The sequence below is a fragment of the Bos taurus genome, chromosome 1 (assembly GCF_002263795.3).
Source record: "Bos taurus isolate L1 Dominette 01449 registration number 42190680 breed Hereford chromosome 1, ARS-UCD2.0, whole genome shotgun sequence".
Taxonomy (NCBI): domain Eukaryota; kingdom Metazoa; phylum Chordata; class Mammalia; order Artiodactyla; family Bovidae; genus Bos; species Bos taurus.
This window is the reverse complement of record NC_037328.1, coordinates 10309766-10329442: the sequence shown is the minus strand read 5'-3', so window position 1 is coordinate 10329442 and position 19677 is coordinate 10309766. Positions and strand designations below refer to the sequence as shown.

Sequence of the window (19677 nt, the reverse complement as noted above, 5' to 3'; positions counted from 1 at the left end):
CGAATCAAAAATCCTTGGGCTTTGGTCCTGATTCTACTGCTAAACTGATGTGTGAGTTACTGCAAGAAATTCAATCTTGGTGACTTTCAATATTTGTACCAGTGAAGTGAGACTGAAAAATCCAACAATCACCTGCCTCACAGAGTAAGTATTTTAATGGGTTCCCTATGCAACTACAAAATGCTTGATAACCTCTCTGTGTAACAGATGTTCAATCTAGGGAGGCACAAAGAGGGAAGGAAAGAAGAAAGGAACAAAAGGGAAAGGAGAGGAAGAAAACTAGACAAACAATATTCAAACTATTGGGACCACGCAGTATGAATGGAATTAAAAAAATACATAAATTATACACGTGTTTTTCTATTCCTTTTCCGGAAAGCAAGACATATTCATTAGGGTTATATTATGTACCACCTTTTGTAATACTTTTAGATACAGAATGAAATCTTTCCTTTTGCAACAACATGAATAGATCTGGAGGGCATTAATGCTAAGTGAAGTAAGTCATACAGAAAAAGACAAATACTGTATGATACCACTTATATGTGGAATCTAAAAGATACAACAAACCCATGAATAAAACAAAAGCGAAGTAGACTCACAGATAAAGAGAACAAACTACTGGCTACCAGTGGGAAGAGAGAAAAGGGAGGGACAGTATGGGGCAGGGCAAAAAACGGGTTGTTATGGGATTATATGACATCATGACTGTGAAACTTTTGAAAATTGTAAAGCACTACAGAATTCCCCTGGTGGCTCAGCTGGCAAAGAATCTGCCTGTCATGTGGGAGAGCTGGGTTCGATCTCTGGATTCAATCATGAAGATTCCCTGGAGAAGGCAATGGCAACCTGCTCCAGTTTTCTTGCCTGGAGAATAACATGGATTGAGGAGCCCTGTGAGCTCTAGTCCAGTGGGGTTGCAGAGTTGAACACAACTCAGCAAGTAACACTACTACTACACAATTTAAAGAATATTTTGTTCAATTTGAAAAATCAGGGGAAAAAAAAAAAACTTATGGAAAATTTGCCATCACCTAGGAGTGAGGTAGTACCTACAATTCTTAATTCTAATCTAAGCTCAGTAACAAAGTTGGAGGCATCGTGTAATCCACTTGTCACTGTCACGTTAAGCTCTAATTTTGGGTTCAGTAGAAAAATACCAGAGATTCATAAAATGAGAAAACATGATAAAAGGTTCATATAGGCCAGGTGAAGTATATAATGTGGATATAGGCCTACTAGAAGTATATAATGATCATCTAGTCCCATGAGTAGTCAAGAAGAGGTGTTGTTGATGTGCTAAGTTAACACCAGATACTATACCAGGCCTGGGAAAGTGGCTAAACACATCACAAGTGTTGTCTTCTGTAATTAGGAACCAGGAAACTCTTTAACTGCCAAATGTTTAAGAATCTGGTTTTGCATATCTTATCATAAATCCACCAGATGAAATCTTCATTCATTGGAGATTAGCCCAGTTTCCTATTAATGTCTCAAAGTGTGTGCAGCCATCTACAGTAATCAATAGGTTCTTACAACATTCATGTTTGACCCAAGTATTACAGAATCTTTGTCATTCTGAATTTCTAAGTTTGCTGTTGGGGACTTTTTTTTTAAAGACCCTTTTTAGTTTTTACAAGACATTGTTGGAATGTGTATCAATACTTGTCCACATTGTTCTCAGATAAATCCCTATGTCCTTATTTACAACCACCTTGCCAATGAATATACTTGTGGAAAACATCTAGATGCTGGCTATCAGATCAAAGGCTGCTGATTTCCCCATTGCCTAGCTACATTAAAAAAAAAAAGAAATCACGCAGGAAGAAACTAATAACCAAGACAGATTAAATGTGGAGTATGATAGTGTTTCCAGAGGAAAAAACACAATACCATATAAAGCAACTCAGTTTTTAGAACAACAGTTTAAAGTCAAAGTCAGTAAAAAGTGAAAGCACATATTTAAATCTGAGTGATCAAACTGCTTCCTCTAGTTTGATGTAAGCAGAATAACAAAATTTGCTCAACTCTAATTCCCCAGTTATCATCAAACAGGAAGAGTGGTGGGCTGTTGTAGAAAGTGCTTTTTAAGGATTAGCAAAATGTACATTAGGCTCTCTCTTCTATGAAGAATATGTCAAGAAACATACAAGGTGTGAATTCTACTAATTCTAGACAATTCAGGTACAGGAGAATCACCTACAGAAATCAGTGAAACTAAGATTCCTGGGCCCCACCACCAGATATTTTCATTCAGCAGTTGTAGAAGAGGCCCAAGATTTTTAATTAAAATAAACACACTAGGTAAATTCATTCTGAGGCTGGAAGCCTGGAAATACTGCTCCTTTATTGTTAGGACACAGGATACTTGAATAAGAGTCCAAAATATAGTCCAATACAGAGTGGCAATATGCTGAAGGAAGAGCCTGCATATCTGATCTAATAATTAGAGCATCCTTCCCGTTTATGCCCAAAGCCCATGGCCCATCAACGCCGGCTCCAAGGCCGGTCAGCTCACCCAGGCAGCGGTAGGGAATGACCATGTGTGCGTGGGTCTTGCACTGCTTCCGGCCCCTCTTGCACCAGTTCTGGATGGTCACTGGTTGGTTGGCTTCCACCACATTGGTGATCTGTAGTTCAGGGTAGACCTGGGAGAGCACACAGAGAGGGTACATTGTTACCTGAGGCAGGGCTGGCACACAGGCACCCGATGAACCACAGCTGTTATCCCATGGGGTATAGGCTGGCCCTATGCATTCAGTATCTATGTACAAACAGCCTATATATATATATACAGGCTGGCCCTACACATTTGGTATCTACGTACATACAGCCTATATATATACAGGCTGGCCCTACACATTCAGGCTGGCTCTGTATATTCGGTAGGCAAGCTTGGGCTTCCCTGGTGGCTCAGACAGTTAAAAAAAAAAACAAAACTGCCTGCAATGCAGGAGACCTGGGTTTGATCCCTGGATTGGGAAGACCCACCTGGAGAAGGGAATGGCAACCCACTCCAGTATTCTTGCCTGGAAAACTCCATGGATAGAGGAGCCTGGTCGGCTGCAATCCACGGGGTCACAGAGAGTTGGACATGATAGAGTGACTAACACTTTTGGGGAATTCAGGGTAAAGAAAACGATCGTTCACTCAAAACATGACACAATCTAACTTTTACTTTACACGTACTCCTACTTTATAAACGCCCATTCCAGCTTAACATTTTTTTTTCTTTTTTTAATTTATTTGGCTGTGCTGGGTCTTAGCTGCAGCACGTGGGATCTAGTTCCCTGACTAGGATTCGAACCTGGGACCTCTGCATTAGGAGCGCATAGTCTTAACCACTGGACCACCAAAGAAGTCCTTTAACCTATTTTCTAGTGGTTTTGTGGTTTAGTCACTTAGCTGTATCTTAGTACGACCCAATGGACTGTAGCCTGCCAGACTTCTCTGTTCAAACATATTTTCTAGGGGAGATAAAAAAGAAAGGGAGGAGGTGCGAGTGTGCTAAGTCACTCAGTCCTGCTCAATGTGACCCTATGGACTGTAGTCTGTTGCCGGGGGGCCCTATTAAAAGTATGGGGTCATTTCAACGCAAAGTAAATGGGTGTGAAGATAGTCTGTAATGCCCAAAATAATTTTTTAAAATATTCTTATTTATTTATTTGACTGTACCAGGTCTTAGCTGCAGTACATGGAAACTAGTTCCCTGGCCAGGGATCAAACCCCAGACCCCTGCATTGGGAGCATAGTCTTAGCCACTGGATCACCAGGGATATCTCCCCTAAATAATGTTGTGGTAAATACACCTGAGAATATTACCGTGACTGAAATTCAACCCAACCCTGTCTTAGTCAACTAGGCAAACATTTCACACACAGGATATGACGCATAGCAAGCTCTCTCTGTAAAAATTCCTCTCTTTGTTCAAAGTAATTTACATAAGAATAATTTATAAAAGTTATCATGAATCTTTAGATAAAGAATTGCATTTATGAATCTCTTCCTTTGATAACTAACTACAGCTCTTCACTCTGATTACTGTTCTCAATAAGTCATGGTGTTTACTGAACACTTGGAAGAAATGTAAAACTTGATAAACTGAAATGGGTTTATGAAAATATCAGATCACTTCTATTTATTAATAATAATGAGAAGAGATTTGAAGGAAAAACAGAAACATAAAAATTTGTTTCTAAAATGGTCTTGCCCTTGTATAAATCTTGCATGTCACCAGAGTTGCTGTTTTGCCAGTTAAATACAATGAAGAGAGAAAATATAAGAGAACTGAGGACAGAAGCAAGGAAATGGCTATAATGATGGGTTATAATAGAATCTAAAGTGGGGATGCAGGAAGAGTGGGATACACAGTTCAAAGACTGTAGTATTAGGACTTCCCTGGTGGTCCAGTGGCTAAGACTCCACGTTCCCAAAGTAAGGGGCCTGGCTTTGATCCCTGATCAGTCCCCTCAATTAAGATGAAAGATCTCACATGCAGCAACTAAAACCCATCACAGCCAAATCAATGTAGTATCAATGAGTCCTGCTGTGGGCTACAGAATTCTGTCCTAAAGCTACCAAAAAAAAAAAAAAGTGGGTTGGATAGAAGCATTAGTTGGACAGTCAGAGTTGAAATTAAGATTCTGGAGGAGGTACAGTCACTGGTATCTGCAAGGACTATAATATGAATTTCAGAGGGAATGGCTGAAGAATGATGAAAGCAAGGTCACTGGAGGAATAAAAACCAAGGAACAGAGAAACTGGAATCTTGGAACATCTAGGTTGATATCAAAATCAGCTAAGAATGACTAAAGATGCAGTTGGCTGAATGACAGAGAGTGAGGGCCTAAAATCTTTGAGGATTGAGGGGGATGCCCCTGAGGCAGAAAGAGCCCTGTGGATGCCTCCAACAGGTGGAGGACAGGTGGGAACTAGTCCATCCACAGGTTGGGTGGGGGATGTTTTTTAGGGAGGAGGAGGAAAGTATGGTTTGGAAGTGAAAATTCAGGAGAAGGAAGATATCCCTATGTCAATGCTGGGAGGGCTGCAAGGAAAGAATGACCTGAGAAGGCTTTGAGGGAAGCAGTGACTTTGGGGAAGAAGCAGGTTTCAGAGCACGAAGATACTGTCCACAGTGTGGGTTATGGATAGAAGGAATTTTGCTAATGATTGTCAGTGACGTTCAGAGGGAACTTTCTGTCTTTAAAATGTTGATCTTTTGTTCACTGTGGAGTTTGGGGCATTAATTTTTGACCTTTAAATAGTGCAGGAAAATATGACTTATCTTAATTCCTGAGTGCCTCACTTGCCTTATCCTATCCCAACCTCGAGGCCAAATCTATTAAAAAATTAAGGCACTGAAATGAGTGAAAACTGTGGTCCATCCAGACAACGGATTACCCAGCAGGAAAAAGAAAGGCATTATAAAGCCATGAGACACAGAGGAATCTTGCTGCTGCTGCTGCTGTTAAGTCGCTTCAGTCGTATCCGACTCTATGCGACCCCATAGACGCCAGCCCACCAGGCTCCCCCGTCCCTGGGATTCTCCAGGCAAGAACACTGGAGTGGGTTGCCATTTCCTTCTCCAATAGAGGAATCTTAGTTGCCTATTAAGTGAAAGAAGCCAGTGTGAAAATACATGTGTGAGTCCAACTATGTGGCATTCTGGAAAAGGCAAAACCAGGGCGACAGTAACAAGACCAGTGGTTACCAGCGATTAGGGGGAAGGAGGGATGAACAGGAAGAGCATAAAGGATTTGGGGGACAGTGAAATTATTCTCTGTTATACTCGATACTGTAGTGGTGAATGCATGTCATTATACATTTGTCCAAACTCATAGAATGTACAACACCAAGAGTGGACCCTAAGGTAAACTACGGACTTTGGATGATCCTGATGTGTCCATGGAGGTTCATCAATGGTACTTCCCTGGTGGCACAGTGGTTGAGAATCTACTTGCCAATGCAGGGTACATGGGTTTGATCCCTAGTTGGGGACTGAAGGTCCCACGTGCCTCAGGGCAACTTAGCCCATTATTGTTGTGTGCTGTGCTCAGTCCTGTCTGACTCTTTGTGATCCCATGGACAGCAGCCCACCAGGCTGCTCTGCCTATGGGATTTTTGAGGCAAGAAAACTGGAGTAGGTTGCCATTTCCTCCTCTAGGGGATCTCTTCTTGACCCAAGGATCGAACTCACGTCTCCCAAGTCTCCTGCATTGTAGGCAGATTCTTAACCTGATGAGCCATCCTGGAAGCCCAAGCCCCTGGGCCATAACTACTGAAGCCTGAATGCCTAAAACCAGGGCTCTGCAACAAGAGGCCACAGACACAAGAAGCCCACGCACCACAACAAAGAGTAGCCTGAGCTTGACACAACTAGAGAAAAGTCCAAGACCAGCAACAAACACCCAGAGCGGCCAAAAAGAAATATACGTAAATAAATAGTGTACAAAATGTACTATTCTGCTGGGGGATGTTGAGAAAAGGGGAGAAGCTATGCATGAGTCAGGGCAGGGGGTACAGAGGAAATCTCTGCACTTCCCTCTCCATTTTGCTAGCATCTAAATCTGCTCTAAAAAAAAAAGAGCGCTGGTCAGTGTGAAAGTGAAAAGGTCACTCAGTCGTGTCTGACTCTTTGTGACCCCATGGACTACACAGCCCACCAGCTCCTCTGTCTATGGAATTTTCTAGGCAAGAATAGTGGAGTGGGTTGCCATTCCCTTCTCCAGGGGATTTTCCTGATCCAGGGATGAAACCCGTGTCCTGCATCGTTTATTGTCTGTCTTTCCTTCTAGAATATAAGCTCAACAAGGGCATCAACTTTGCATTTTTCTTGTTCACTGTTCCCCTCCCAGAACTTAAAATAGTGACTGGTACATTGTACAGTTTCAGTAAGTTTTTAATGGATGAAAACCCCTACCTTAATGTATGGGTACTATCCAACTGACTCAGAGAAGGCAATGGCACCCTACTCCAGTACTCTTGCCTGGAAAATCCCATGGATGGAGGAGCCTGGAAGGCTGCAGTCCATGGGGTCGCTGCGGGTCGGACACGAATAAGCGACTTCACTTTCACTTTTCACTTTCATGCATTGGAGAAGGCAATGGCAACCCACTCCAGTGTTCTTGCCTAGAGAATCCCAGGGACTATCCAACTGACTAAAATTTTACTGAGTACCTATGATGTGTCGAGCCCTGTGTTAGTAAAGTGCAGTGACAGAGTGGTTATCATCTGTGATTTTACAGTGCTAACAATCACAGATAAAATTTCAGGCAATTTTCTACTGAACAGGAATATTTTATTATTGATAAAATGTTATGTGATTACTTCGTTAAGATTCTACATAATTTAGTTCATTTAGCAACACTTTATAACAAAAGTTTATCTTCAAAATGCTGTACTCTTACCCTAAAATCCCAAATATTTCACAAACTACTTCAATTACTTAAAAAAACCATCCCTGTTCCTCTATCACGGATTAAGTGATGTCAGCAATAGTAGTAGACTGAATATATCCTAACTAGTCTCTACTTTTGGAGAAGGCAATGGCACCCCACTCCAGTACTTTTGCCTAGAAAATCCCATGGACGGAGGAGCCTGGTAGGCTGCAGTCCATGGGGTCGCTAAGAGTCAGACACGACTGAGCGACTTCACTTTCACTTTTCACTTTCACACATTGGAGAAGGAAATGGCAACCCACTCCAGTGTTCTTGCCTGGAGAATCCCAGGGACGGGGGAGCCTAGTGGGCTGCCGTCTATGGGGTCACACAGAGTCGGACACGACTGAAGCGACTTAGCAACAGCAGCAGTCTCTACTTTCAAATTTCTCCCAGGCACTCTCCTTTGATAATTTTCCACACATCTTCTCTTCAATTAAAAAATATAGGTAATTTTATCTCATTTTTTAAAAAAATGTTGAGCACTTCTTCCCTATATATAATATGTTCGTAGAGATAATCAGACCTTTTGAAGAATTACACACCAGTTCCCCTGATCATAGTAACTTTGCAGTATGCTGATATTACTCAAAGTCTGGCAGGCAGCTTCCAATTGTCCCTCACAAAACACGTGGTAATAACGATGAAACACAGGCCCTGAGTCACGGGGATCCTAATGGACCAAATGGCTCAATACGCTTGTCTTTACCAGGATTTCCCTTAGTCCATGCAATTCTCCAGGCCAGAATACTGGAGTGGGTAGCCTTCCCCTTCTCCCAGGGGATCTTCCTAACCCAGGGATAGAACCTAGGTCTCACATTGTAGGTGGATTCTTTACCAGCTGAGCCACAAGAGAACTGTTTTTTAGAGCAGCATCTAAAACTGCTCTAAAAAACAGAGCCACTGGTCAGTGTAGTCTGAGGCAAATTCAATCCAGGAGGAACAAGCTATGTAAACACACAGAGACGGATATGTAAATCAGATCCTGGATGCATATTGAGAAATTTACTCTTCCAAAACCCTCGCCAGCAACTTAGGTCTACACGGAAACAGCTCCTTCCCCTGATTTTATTTTGTTCTTAAGTAGCTTAACACTTCAACGCATGCATTTCCGTCACAGACAATGTTCAACTTGAAAATGCCACTAAAATTTAATATCCCCATGGCTTTTTCTTCCAACAGAATAAAAGGTGAAGTGGCTTTTGGGACAGGAATATAATTCTCCCACCACCTCGTCTTGTTTATTACATCACAAAAAGTACAGCATTCATGAGTCATAAACTCTGTGACACCAGAGAGCTTGCCCTGAGGGACACGACATTGTGTGCAGTAAAGTGTGAGTTACTGCATTTTTCTAAAGGGGTTCCAGCTGCCACTTCACAGAAATACTACCCTGCTGAGGCTTTTCTCAGGAGCCTTCGCTTTCTACCAAGGAGGACTATGCCTTCAGGAGGCACAGTCAAGTCATATTTTCTTCATTTTAATTCAAAACCAAACAACTATCTGTAGGGTACATATTGATAAGAAAAAAATATGTATATATGTATATGGCTGGTTCACATGCCTTCCATCTCAGTGTCCTAAGGTAATAACTGGTGCAAAAAACAGTAACTTATTTGGTGGGTAATCTTCTAGCAGAGTGAACTGCACATGGACCAATTAAGATGAAGGAGTGCTGAGGAACTGATGCTTTCCAACTGTGGTGCTGAAGAAGACGCTTCAGAGTCCTTTGGACAGCAAGGAGTTCAAAACAGTCAGTCCTAAAGGAAATCAATCCTGAATAGTCACCGGAAAGTTTGATGCTGAAGCCGAAGCTCCAAAACTTCACCTGATATGAAGAGCAGACTCATCAGAAGAGACCCTGATGCTGGGAAAGATTGAGGGCAGGAGGAGAAGGGGGTGATAGAGGATGAGATGGTTGGGTGACATCACCAACTCAATGGACATGAGTTTGAGCAAACTCAGGAGATGGTGAAGGACACGGAAGCCTGGTGAGCTGCAGTCCATAGGGTCACAAAGAGTTGGATATGACTGAGCGACTGAACAATAACAACAAAATGATCAGAGAAGACAGGGCTTATTCCCTGAAGGCCACCAGAGCTCTACAAAGTGATCAGCCAAACACAGAATTTCCTTCCAGTTTCCATCCTAAAATCTAGGGCATATGTGTTATTTCCTGTGCTTCACCTTCTTTCTCTAGGACGGGGACATTGGGGATTGTTGACAGACAGTTTGAGGAGATTGCGAAACCACATGAATCCCATGCATGGTTTGCCTACTGCTTAACAATGAAAAGGGAAGTGGCAACTTCCACCCAAGCAGCCACTTTTATCCTGCGACAAGGAGCTATTAATTCGAATTTGCCAAAGAGAATAAAAAATTGCTGTTCTCAATTCAGGAAGTTTATTTAAAAGGGGGGAGGCACACCAAACATTAAAGACACGCAGTTTCTTCTGAAGTACATCTAGTTCCAATTAGGCACAGTGATTACCACAAGCACAAGGAACTTCCAAGTCAGAAAGAAAAACCTAACCAAAAAAACCACAATATAAACCATACTGAGATTTCTGACAAAAATTTGAAATACTATATATCTTCCTTGGTGGCTTAGACGGTAAAGAATCTGCCTGCAATGCAGGAGACCCGGTTTCTATTTCTGGATCAGGAACAGCCCCTGGAGAAGGGAATGGCTACCTACTCCAGTATTCTTGCCTGGAGAAGTCCATGGACAGAGGAGCCTGGTGGGCTATAGTCCACGAGGTTGCAAAGAGTTGGACTGCATTTTTTATTAAACAGTGCCAGTATATGACCAGAGACAAAGAAGCATTTTTACGTTATGAGACAAATAATTTATGACAAGCATTCTATGTTTTCTTTGTGGCTTCTCATGCCTTAACATAGGAAATAAAATATCTGAGATCCCTAAGCTATTTCATTTGTATGTTGCATCACGGTGTGCTCACACAACAAGCATTGCTGAGAATTTGCTAAAACAGCAGGTATTAGCAAAGCCTGATTTTTATAGGGCCCCCATCCTTTTCCAAAATGTCTCCTATTTGATTCCACTGATCACTATTTTTTTAATTATAAAAAAATTCAGATGATGAGAGCTTCAGTAATCAATACTTATAGCAGAAGCAAATTTAGGCTTGGGTCACTTCCTTGAAAAGCAGACAGTCCACAGTTCCTAAAAATTACACAAGGCAGTCACTGAATAAACATACTCACTGTGCAACAAGCACACTCTTCTTAAGACCCTTACTCTGCACTTCAAATGCTTAGGTCCATGAGGGTCCTCCCCCGTGGGCAAACCTTCTCCACTCACAGTGTAATAGATGTGAATCCTTCTCGCCCACTTCAGGAATGCTTTCTGGTATTTATCGCAGTGTGCCTGACATTCGGGTTAAGTACATATGTGCACCACCTCCCCGTTGCAAATATACTTTCCACGGGCAGGAAATACAATGAGACCCCCACTCGCAGCCTCCCCGAGGTGCTCCACCTTCATGAACTTGGCTGAATTGGTCAGGAGGCTGCCAACATGCCTGCCCCTCTCTGCAGCCCTCCTGCCCCCACCCCCTTTCTCAGCAAGAGCTTTCCTAAGTGCCCATATTTTAACTCTGCAGCTCCGGCCCCAAAGCTGATGACAGCCAGAGGAAAGCACTCTGTCAAGTACGTTCTCCTTGCTTAAGCGTTGTGAACAAACACATCCAGGCTCTGGTTAGCTAAGGCTGGCAGGCAGGGGAAGTCACAGCCAGAGGTGGTGCCTGGCAAAACCATGAGGGGACGGCAAGCAGGCAATTGGAAGAAGCAAGAAAATAAGATTGACAGAGAGAGATAGTAGGAGGAGACGTCTGTGGACCCAAGTCACAGAGATACAGAGCGGATGAGACAGGGACCACCTGATTACCTGTAACTCCAGTGAGGAGTGATGGGTCTCCTTCAATAAGCACACCCACTTTTAAATATGTATTTATTTATGGCTGTGCTGGGTTTTCCTTGCTGCGTGCGGGCTTTCTCTAGTTGCGAGCTGGGGGCGGGGAGGGGAAGGTGCTACCTGCACTGTTGTGCAGAGGTTTCTCATTGCACTGGCTTCTCTTGTTGCAGGCAAGGCTTGTGGGCTTCAGTAGCTGTGGTGCACAGGCTCAGTTACCCCGAGACATGTGGAATCTTCCTGGGTCAGGGATCGAACCCATGTTCCCTGCACTGGAAGGTGGATGCCTATCCACCGTACCACCAGTGAAGTCTAAAAAGCCCAAGTCTAAAAAGCCCCCCTCCTTTTAAACATAAGCTATTCTGGTAGCTTCTTCCTTCCGAATGAACAAAACCCAAGAAAAATGCCCCAGCTCAAAAGTTGGTTCACTAATATTCCCTTTCTTGATCCCTTCTTCAATCTCTGAATCCAAAGCACTTTATGCCATCACTTTTATCTGACCACCGGCCACTCACCTATTATAATGATGCACCTTCCTGCCCCCTTAGACTATACACACACTCCTTGAAGGCAGGGACTGTATGATTCATTTTCTGTTCCCTCAATGGTGGTCAGCACTGTAACAGCACAGTGAGTGCTTGATCAACAGGTAACAAATATTTCTGGCTAAGTTCAGAATCCATTAGACATAGGGAAATCTAGCATATATTAAGCACCCGTTGGATATTATCAATGTGTATGTAAGATAACCTGAATGGTATGATATTAGTGTTGGATCATAAGCTTTTGAGAAAAATAAGCACCTCAGTGTCATCTAACATTGTTTTCTGAAGTATGATGTGGCCACTTAGTCATGTCCAACTTTGGAGTCGTGACTCCAGGACCTATAGATCACCAGGCTCCTCTCTCCATGGAATTCTCCAGGCAAGAACACTGGAGTGGGTTGCCATTCTCTTTTCCAGGGAATCTTCCCAACCCAGAAATCCAACCTGGGTCTCCTGTGTTGCAGGAAGATTCTTTACTGTCTGAGCCACTAGAGAAGCCCTACCAATAACAGTATATTATAAAAAAAGCAATGGATTATTGTTAATACATGTAAAAGTCAGGCTCTCCCTAGGCTAAGGGGGCCCATCTGACTGGGCCAGGCATCTATAACAAGCAGCTAACTACTCTGGCCATATAAATATGTATCTTTGACAGCAAATCTATCTGTACATAAATTTAAAAAATTTAAGTGAGTTGAAGAAATTTCAAATACCAACAACCAGGAGAGGTAGAGTAGAAACCATCTTCGATCCATATTAGAAGGTTATGGTTGGTAACATAATTAGCTTTCCCAGGAAAATACCTTAAAAACTTGGTCACCATCAGAACATTTTCATTCTAAATTTAAAAAACCTAGAGTCTCCATTTCTCTGTTTATCTGAATTGAAAAAATATTAATCTCAGACAAGATGACATTTAAGTTGTTAAATATGCAAACCAAGAAAAGATACGGATGATATTTAAGAAAGCCAAGAACTTACATATACAAAAATGTAAAAACTATATCTTTAAGATACATACTATTAGAGTCCTACAAAAACGTTCCTTCGTTGGAAATATTAAGGACAAACAGGGGACCCCTTGGAATATCATTTTGCACCAGGCCACCTGGGACAAGGGATTAATGAATGCCAAAAGTTGTATTTACACACAACTTGACTAAACCACCACCACCAGGTACCAAATGCCCAAGGATATTTCCAGACCACAAAATCAAATGTGGCCAGTAAAAGACTGAACACAGGGTTAATGGTCAGGGTTGTGTGCGTTCATGCTAATTCTGAAAGGAATTTGCTTACTGTTCTTTCTGGTCTTTCAACACTTAACAATCAACTTTTAATCAAATTCTCCAGGATATTTCTTTTTGAAAAAAGCTTCCCCGGTGGCTAAGTTGTAAAGAATCTGCTTGTAATGATGGAGATGTGGGAGATTTGCGTTTGATCCCAGAGTCTGAAACATGCCCTGGAGAAGGGCATGACAACCCACTTCAGTATTCCTGCCTGGAGACTCTCATGGACAGAGAAGCATGGTGGTCTATAGTCCAGAGGGTCACAAAGAGTCAGACATGACTGAAGCGACTGAGAACACATGCTACAAATTATGCAGTGTTGTTAAAATGGTGTTTTAAACATGTAAGTCAGAAGTCAATAAATAACATGTGTTACTTTACTTTATCTTCATCAATTTACAGCTGCAAAAGGGATGAGCTTGCCCAAAATAATGCATGGCATCTGGAGGTAAGGTAGAGAACTGGGATTCCAGGCTTTTCCAAGAACAAGAGCGAATAGATTTTATAATTATTGGAGTGATGAGCACAGAGGGAATACAATACACTATTCTTTCTATTTTTACACATGTTTGAAATTTTGAATTAAAAAGAACCAAAAGTTTAAAAGGACTTCCTGAGTGGCTCAGACAGTAAAGAATCCGCCAGCAATGCAGGAGACCTGGGTTGAATCCCTGGGTGGGGAGATCCCCTGGAGAACTCAACATTCAAAAAACTAAGATCATGGCATCCGGTCCTATCAATTCATGGCAAATACAAGTGGAAACAGTAAGAGATTTTATTTTGGGGGGCTCTGAAGTCACTCTGAATGGTGACTGCAGCCATGAAATTAAAAGACACTTGTTCCTTGGAAGGAAAGCTATGACAAATCTAGACAGTGTATTAAAAACCAGAGATGTAACTTTGCTGACAAAAGTCTGTATAATCAAAATTATGGTTTTCCTAGTAGTCATGTGCAGTGTGAGAGCTGGACCATAAAGAAGGCTGAGAGCTGAAGAACTGATGCTTTCGATTGTGCTAGAGAAGACTTGAGAGTCCCCTGGACGGCAAGGAGACCAAACCAGTCAATCCTAAAGGAAATCAACCCTGGATATTCACTGAAGGACTGATGACAAAGCTGAAGTCCCAGTCTGTTTCTGTGTGTGTTCAAGTCTGTTTCTGATCCATCTGTGTCATAATTTAGATTCCACATATCACTTAGCTGTACAGCAGAGATTAACACAACATTGTAAATCAACTATACTTGGATCAAATATTTTTTTTAAAAAAGAAAATATATCATAAACTTAAAAAAAAAAAACAACCCTCAAATTGGTGACAGCTCTGAGTATGCAGAGAGCATACTAATTCTCAGTTCTAAATAACTTTCACTTCAGCATCAAAACCGAAACAAAGCATGTCCAAGTCAATCTATTTCTCTTTCTGGATTAAAATAACATAGTCTCTCCTCTACAATTTTCTGCAATACAAAGAAAAATCCCATCTCAAACTGTTTCTTAACATATATTCTTGTAATAATGAGAGATATTAGAGGCTATATCTAATTTAATTGGAAAAGAGAACTGGAAGCTGAAATTGCTCTCTGATTACAACTTAATGAAGAGCTGAGAGGCAAGACACAGCTGATGAAACACCACTGCAATAATGGGAAAGACGTGCACTGCTGTGTTTTCACAATGACGACCTCATCTAAGAGCAAGGGACAGAAAACGCTTCAGGGCACCAGCCTATTTCCCATTAATGTGGCCCAAGTCTGTTTCTGACACTGTATGTAAATATACTGTCATATGCATACATTCATACAGAGTTGGGAAATATTGTGCAAGAACCCTGTTTAAAGTATGAGTCACTATTATACCAACATGCTGAATGTAGAGACAAACGCGGGAGGGGTATACCAAAATAAACAGGACAGGACACGACTGAAGACACAAATAGATGTGTCCACATATAGCCAAGATCCTCACTGTCTTTCTGTTAACTTAGGGCTCATTTTCTCATTTTTAAAATGTCCAACCTATTGTTAACCAAGTATGCTCCAATACAAAATAAAAATTTTAAATGCATATAAACAAACAAGCTTTAAAAAAGCCCATAAAAGGAACAAAATTGGGTCACTTGTAGCGATGTGGATGAACCTAGAGTCTGTCATATAGAGTGAAGTCAAAAAGAGAAAAACAAGTATCATAATATTAGTGCATTTATAGAGAATCTAGAAAAAGGTACTGATGAACCTGTCTGCAGGGCAGGAATAGAACACACGTAAAGAACAGCAGGGGAAAGAGGCGGGGACAAGCTGAGAGGGCAGCACTGATACATATACGTGTGTCAAGTGCCCAGTCTACACAAGATTATTTGTCATTTCTATCTCAGTAAAGCTAAAAAGAAGAAAGAAAAATACAATACAGGCAAAACAGTTTTAATAAATAAGAGGTCAAATATAAAAGTCCATAATATTACTGCAAATACGTAATAATTGAGTATGCATTTAGGAAACAGCTAGAGAGTACCAAGGACAAAGTTACATGAAACATTAATCTGATTAAAAATGATTAATGGTGTGCAAAGAAATATCCAGACTGATTTCATCTCTTTCACCTCTGAATCCTATGGTTTGTGCAAGCAATCCTTATAACTATACAGACCAATAATGCAAAACATGTATCTGTACTCATGCACAGGTGAAAGGCGCTCAGTCATGTCTGACACTTTGCGACCCCATGGACTATACATAACAGCCCATGGAATTCTCCAGGCCAGAATACTGGAGTGGGTAGCAGTTCCCTTCTCCAGGGGATCTTCCCAACACAGGGATCAAACCCAGGTCTCCCACATTTAGGGCAGATTCTTTACCAGCTGAGCCACCAGGGAAGCCCACTCACACATCCATACATGACTACTAGAAAATCCATGAGTTTGAGCAAGCTCTGGGAGTTGGTGACGGATAGGGAAGCCTGGTGTGCAGGAGTCCATGGGGTCACAGAGAGTTGGACACGGCTGAGCAACCGAATTGAACTGAACTCATATACAGGTAGGGTACCTCTATTCAAAAAATTTTCACATAATATGAATTTTTGCATCTTTCAAATACTAAAACAACTACTCATAGGTGCCTGTCATTTCTGGGTCAATTTTAAGCCCACAAAGGTGGACGGCACACACAGCAAAATAATAATGGCCAAGAATATTTCAGTTTCTACAATAGCAGCATGTCTCCCATATGCCCTCAAAGTTGATTAGATTAAAAGGACCACATGTGTTCAATTAATTTTAACTTCACATAACTAAAAAACAAAGACAGCAAAGTTGACAAAGAAGTCTTGTCTGGGGTTATATATTTTAGAGCAGACAGTTGGGTAAAGGAAATTGCTTTGTTCAACTCATCAGCTTTTGTTTGGGCCAGGCACTGGTGTGCTTTGTCTTATGATTCTGTTAATTTATAGACAAAACAACTGTTCATTTAGAGCAAGGAGGTAAGAAACAGAAAACACATACTGTTAATTGTGGAAAAGAAAACACTTAGGAAAAAGAAAGGATAGCCATAATCTAATAGAAGAGACTAGAAGCAAAGCCATATGCGCATAAGTTTCCCAGCTGGAAATCTCAGCCAGTGCTCAAGGCTTAACCTGCTCAAACTCCCTCCAGAGACCTGTTCCCAGCATAAGCAAGCAGAGTCACTGACACCTGCTCTACACCCCTAAGTCCCAGAAGGTACTTTGCATATTAGAGAGGGTCAAAGAGCCTGTGTTTTAACTTTTTCCTTACAACAAGAGAAAGAACAGTACTCAGACTTTTATAATTTCTCATTTAACTGACAACATTTAACTTTTACAATACACACCTGTGCGCTCCTATCATAAAGGTGGGACATAGTCTAAGATCCGTTAGGCAGCTTTCCTGGACTGCTCAGGTGTCAGAGTGAAGGCTTGCATTTGAATGCAGGTTCAAAAGAGAGGCCCATGCTTCCCTTTCACTGCACTTGACCCTAAGAGTTCCCTTGTACCAGCATCTGGATGTGAGAGTTGGACTATAAAGAAAGCTGAGCGCCGAAGAATTGATGCTTTTGAACTGTGGCGTTGGAGAAGACTCTTCAGAGTCCCTTGGACAGCAGGGAGATCCAACCCAAAGGAAATCAGTCCTGACTATTCACTGGAAGGACTGATGCTGAAGCTGAAACTCAATATTTAAGCCAACTGATCGAAGAACTGACTCATTTGAAAAGACCCTGATGCTGGGAAAGATTGAAGAGGGGAGAAGGGGACAACAAAGGATGAGATGGGCTCCGGGAGGTGGTGAGGAATTCTCCAGGCAGGGATGCCTAGCGTGCTGCAGTCCATGGGGTTGCAAAGAGTTGGACACGACTGAGCGACTGAACTGAACTGAATTGAGGTATCACATATGTGTTCATCTATACAAGAGCGATGGGCAGGATCATCTTTCCCATGCCTTTCACACTAGCATCTTGAGACTTGAATTCCCTTCTCTTTTTAAATATTTATTTATTTAGGCTGTGCTGGGTCTTAGTTGCATTATGCAGGATTTTTGTTGTTTTTGCAGCTCTCAGGCTTAGTTGCTTCCTGGGATGTGGGATCTCAGTTCCCCGACCACCAATCAAACCCACATCCCCTGCACTGCAAGAGGGATTCTTAACCACTGGACCACCAGGGAAGTTCCCTGAATCCCCTTCTCTTCTCAATCCAGATCACCCTTGCATATAGGTTAATCTTTATATTAGTATCGTGAGCAGAAAAGTCTTGCTGAAAATAATCACATAGCCCTTACTCACTTCTAGGGTTAGATCCCAAATCCCCACAATCAAAATCGTCTACTTCACAGCCTCATCCACATTTTCAATTTCCTCAATTCTTTTCTCAGTTTATCTCATTGTATACTTAGAAGCTCCTTAAGAGCCAACAGAGGCAGTAAAGAATCTGCCTGCAATGCAGAAGACCTGGGTTCAAGCCCTGGGTCAGGAAGATCCCCTGGAGGACGGCATGACAATCTACTCCAGTATTCTTGCCTGGAGAATTCCATGAACAGAGGAGCCTAGCGGGCTAACGTCCATTGGGTCACAAAGAAGCAAACATCACTGAGCAACGAACACTTTCACTTTCTGTGAGCCAAGAATGATGTCTGGCCACTCAGCAACACTTTACACAAAATCCTATCCTGAATCAGTAAATATTTGCTCAATTGGCCTGAATTAAATTTGGTATAAGAAGAAAAAATTGGGGATGGAATGATACTTCAGACGAAGAACTGAAGTGTATTTTCAATTTTTTCTTCTCTCAACCTAAAGCCTTTAGTTTAAATAAAACATTATTTTTTAAAGTCTCATTTCATCCAAAAGAAAGAGGACAACAAAATCTAAAAATTCTAATTTTTCTTCCTAGCCTTTATAACATATGTTTCGAGGGGAATACTATCCTAGTTTGGATCTACTTATATTTATAAGACTCCTAGATTCCTGAGACCAATGGCTAGATAATATAATAGTTCCTTAAGGCAAGTGGCCACTGTAGGCTGTTAGATGATGAATAATTTATATAGTTATTTTCAAATTGTTTCTGTGATGGCAGCACTTTCTCCATCTAGTATAGAATGAAGGAATTTTTTTTCTACCAGAGGACTACCAGAGGACCACAAACAATCATCAAGGGAGCGTCTGTTGTGGTCATCTATTATTGCACACAAACTATCCCCAAACTTAGTAGCTTCAAACAGGAAGCATCTCTTATCTCACAGTTTCTGTGGGTCAGGAATCTGGAAGTGGCTTAGCTGAGTGATCCTGACTTGTAAAAGGGTGCAGTCAAGATGTCAGCTACGGCTCCAGTCAAATGAAGCCTTCACTAGACTACAGGATCCACTTCCAAGTAGTTTCCTAGTTGCCTGGCAAGTGAGTGTTGGTTGCTGGCAGGAACACTCAGGTCCGTATTAGCACATGTACATGTCTCCGGAGCTGCTTGAGTATCCTCACGACCCGGCGGCTGGCTTCCAACACAGCAAAAGTATGCAAGGTAGAAGCCACGTGCCTTTTATGATCTAGCTTCAAACATCACATGCATCTTTTCTGTAGCATCCTCCTGCACAGTGGGAGGAGACTATGCACGGATGTGAATTCCAGAGGGGAGGTGAGCACTTTGGGAGCCAACTTAGAGGCAAACTGCACTATAATAATTAGAACTCCTGACAACTCTGTGAATTGACCAAGTGATTCTTCTTCACATGCTATCAGCTAGAGTATCGCAAGGAAGGGCAACTGAATGAGGGCCTCCATTCTCTTCCACTCGGGTTTCTCCCCATGGCTTCCTTCCCAGAGTGCAAAAGGGGAAATTTCCAGGCCTTCTTAAGTCTCACACCCAGAAGTAAACCAGTGTCACTACCATTCCATTCTGCTGGTTAAAACAAGTCTCATGTCCAACCAAGACTGAAGGGGAGGGGGTAACTGCTGGAAGACACAGTTCATCAACAGGCAA

General features: G+C 41.9%; 1 protein-coding gene and 1 non-coding gene across 8 annotated transcripts in view; both read right to left on the bottom strand.

Annotated features, from left to right (window-relative positions):
- Positions 1–19677, bottom strand: part of APP (amyloid beta precursor protein) — a 312207-nt gene that overhangs the window by 214533 nt on the left and 77997 nt on the right. For all 7 annotated transcript variants that reach the window (XM_005201137.4, XM_005201138.4, XM_005201139.4 and 4 more), the window contains exon 3: positions 2519–2648. In XM_005201137.4, the coding sequence (XP_005201194.1) occupies positions 2519–2648 (130 nt within the window). The remainder of the gene's footprint in view (positions 1–2518; positions 2649–19677) is intronic.
- TRNAR-CCU (transfer RNA arginine (anticodon CCU)) lies at positions 3287–3359 on the bottom strand. The gene has a single exon. It is a non-coding gene; the product is annotated as a tRNA-Arg (tRNA).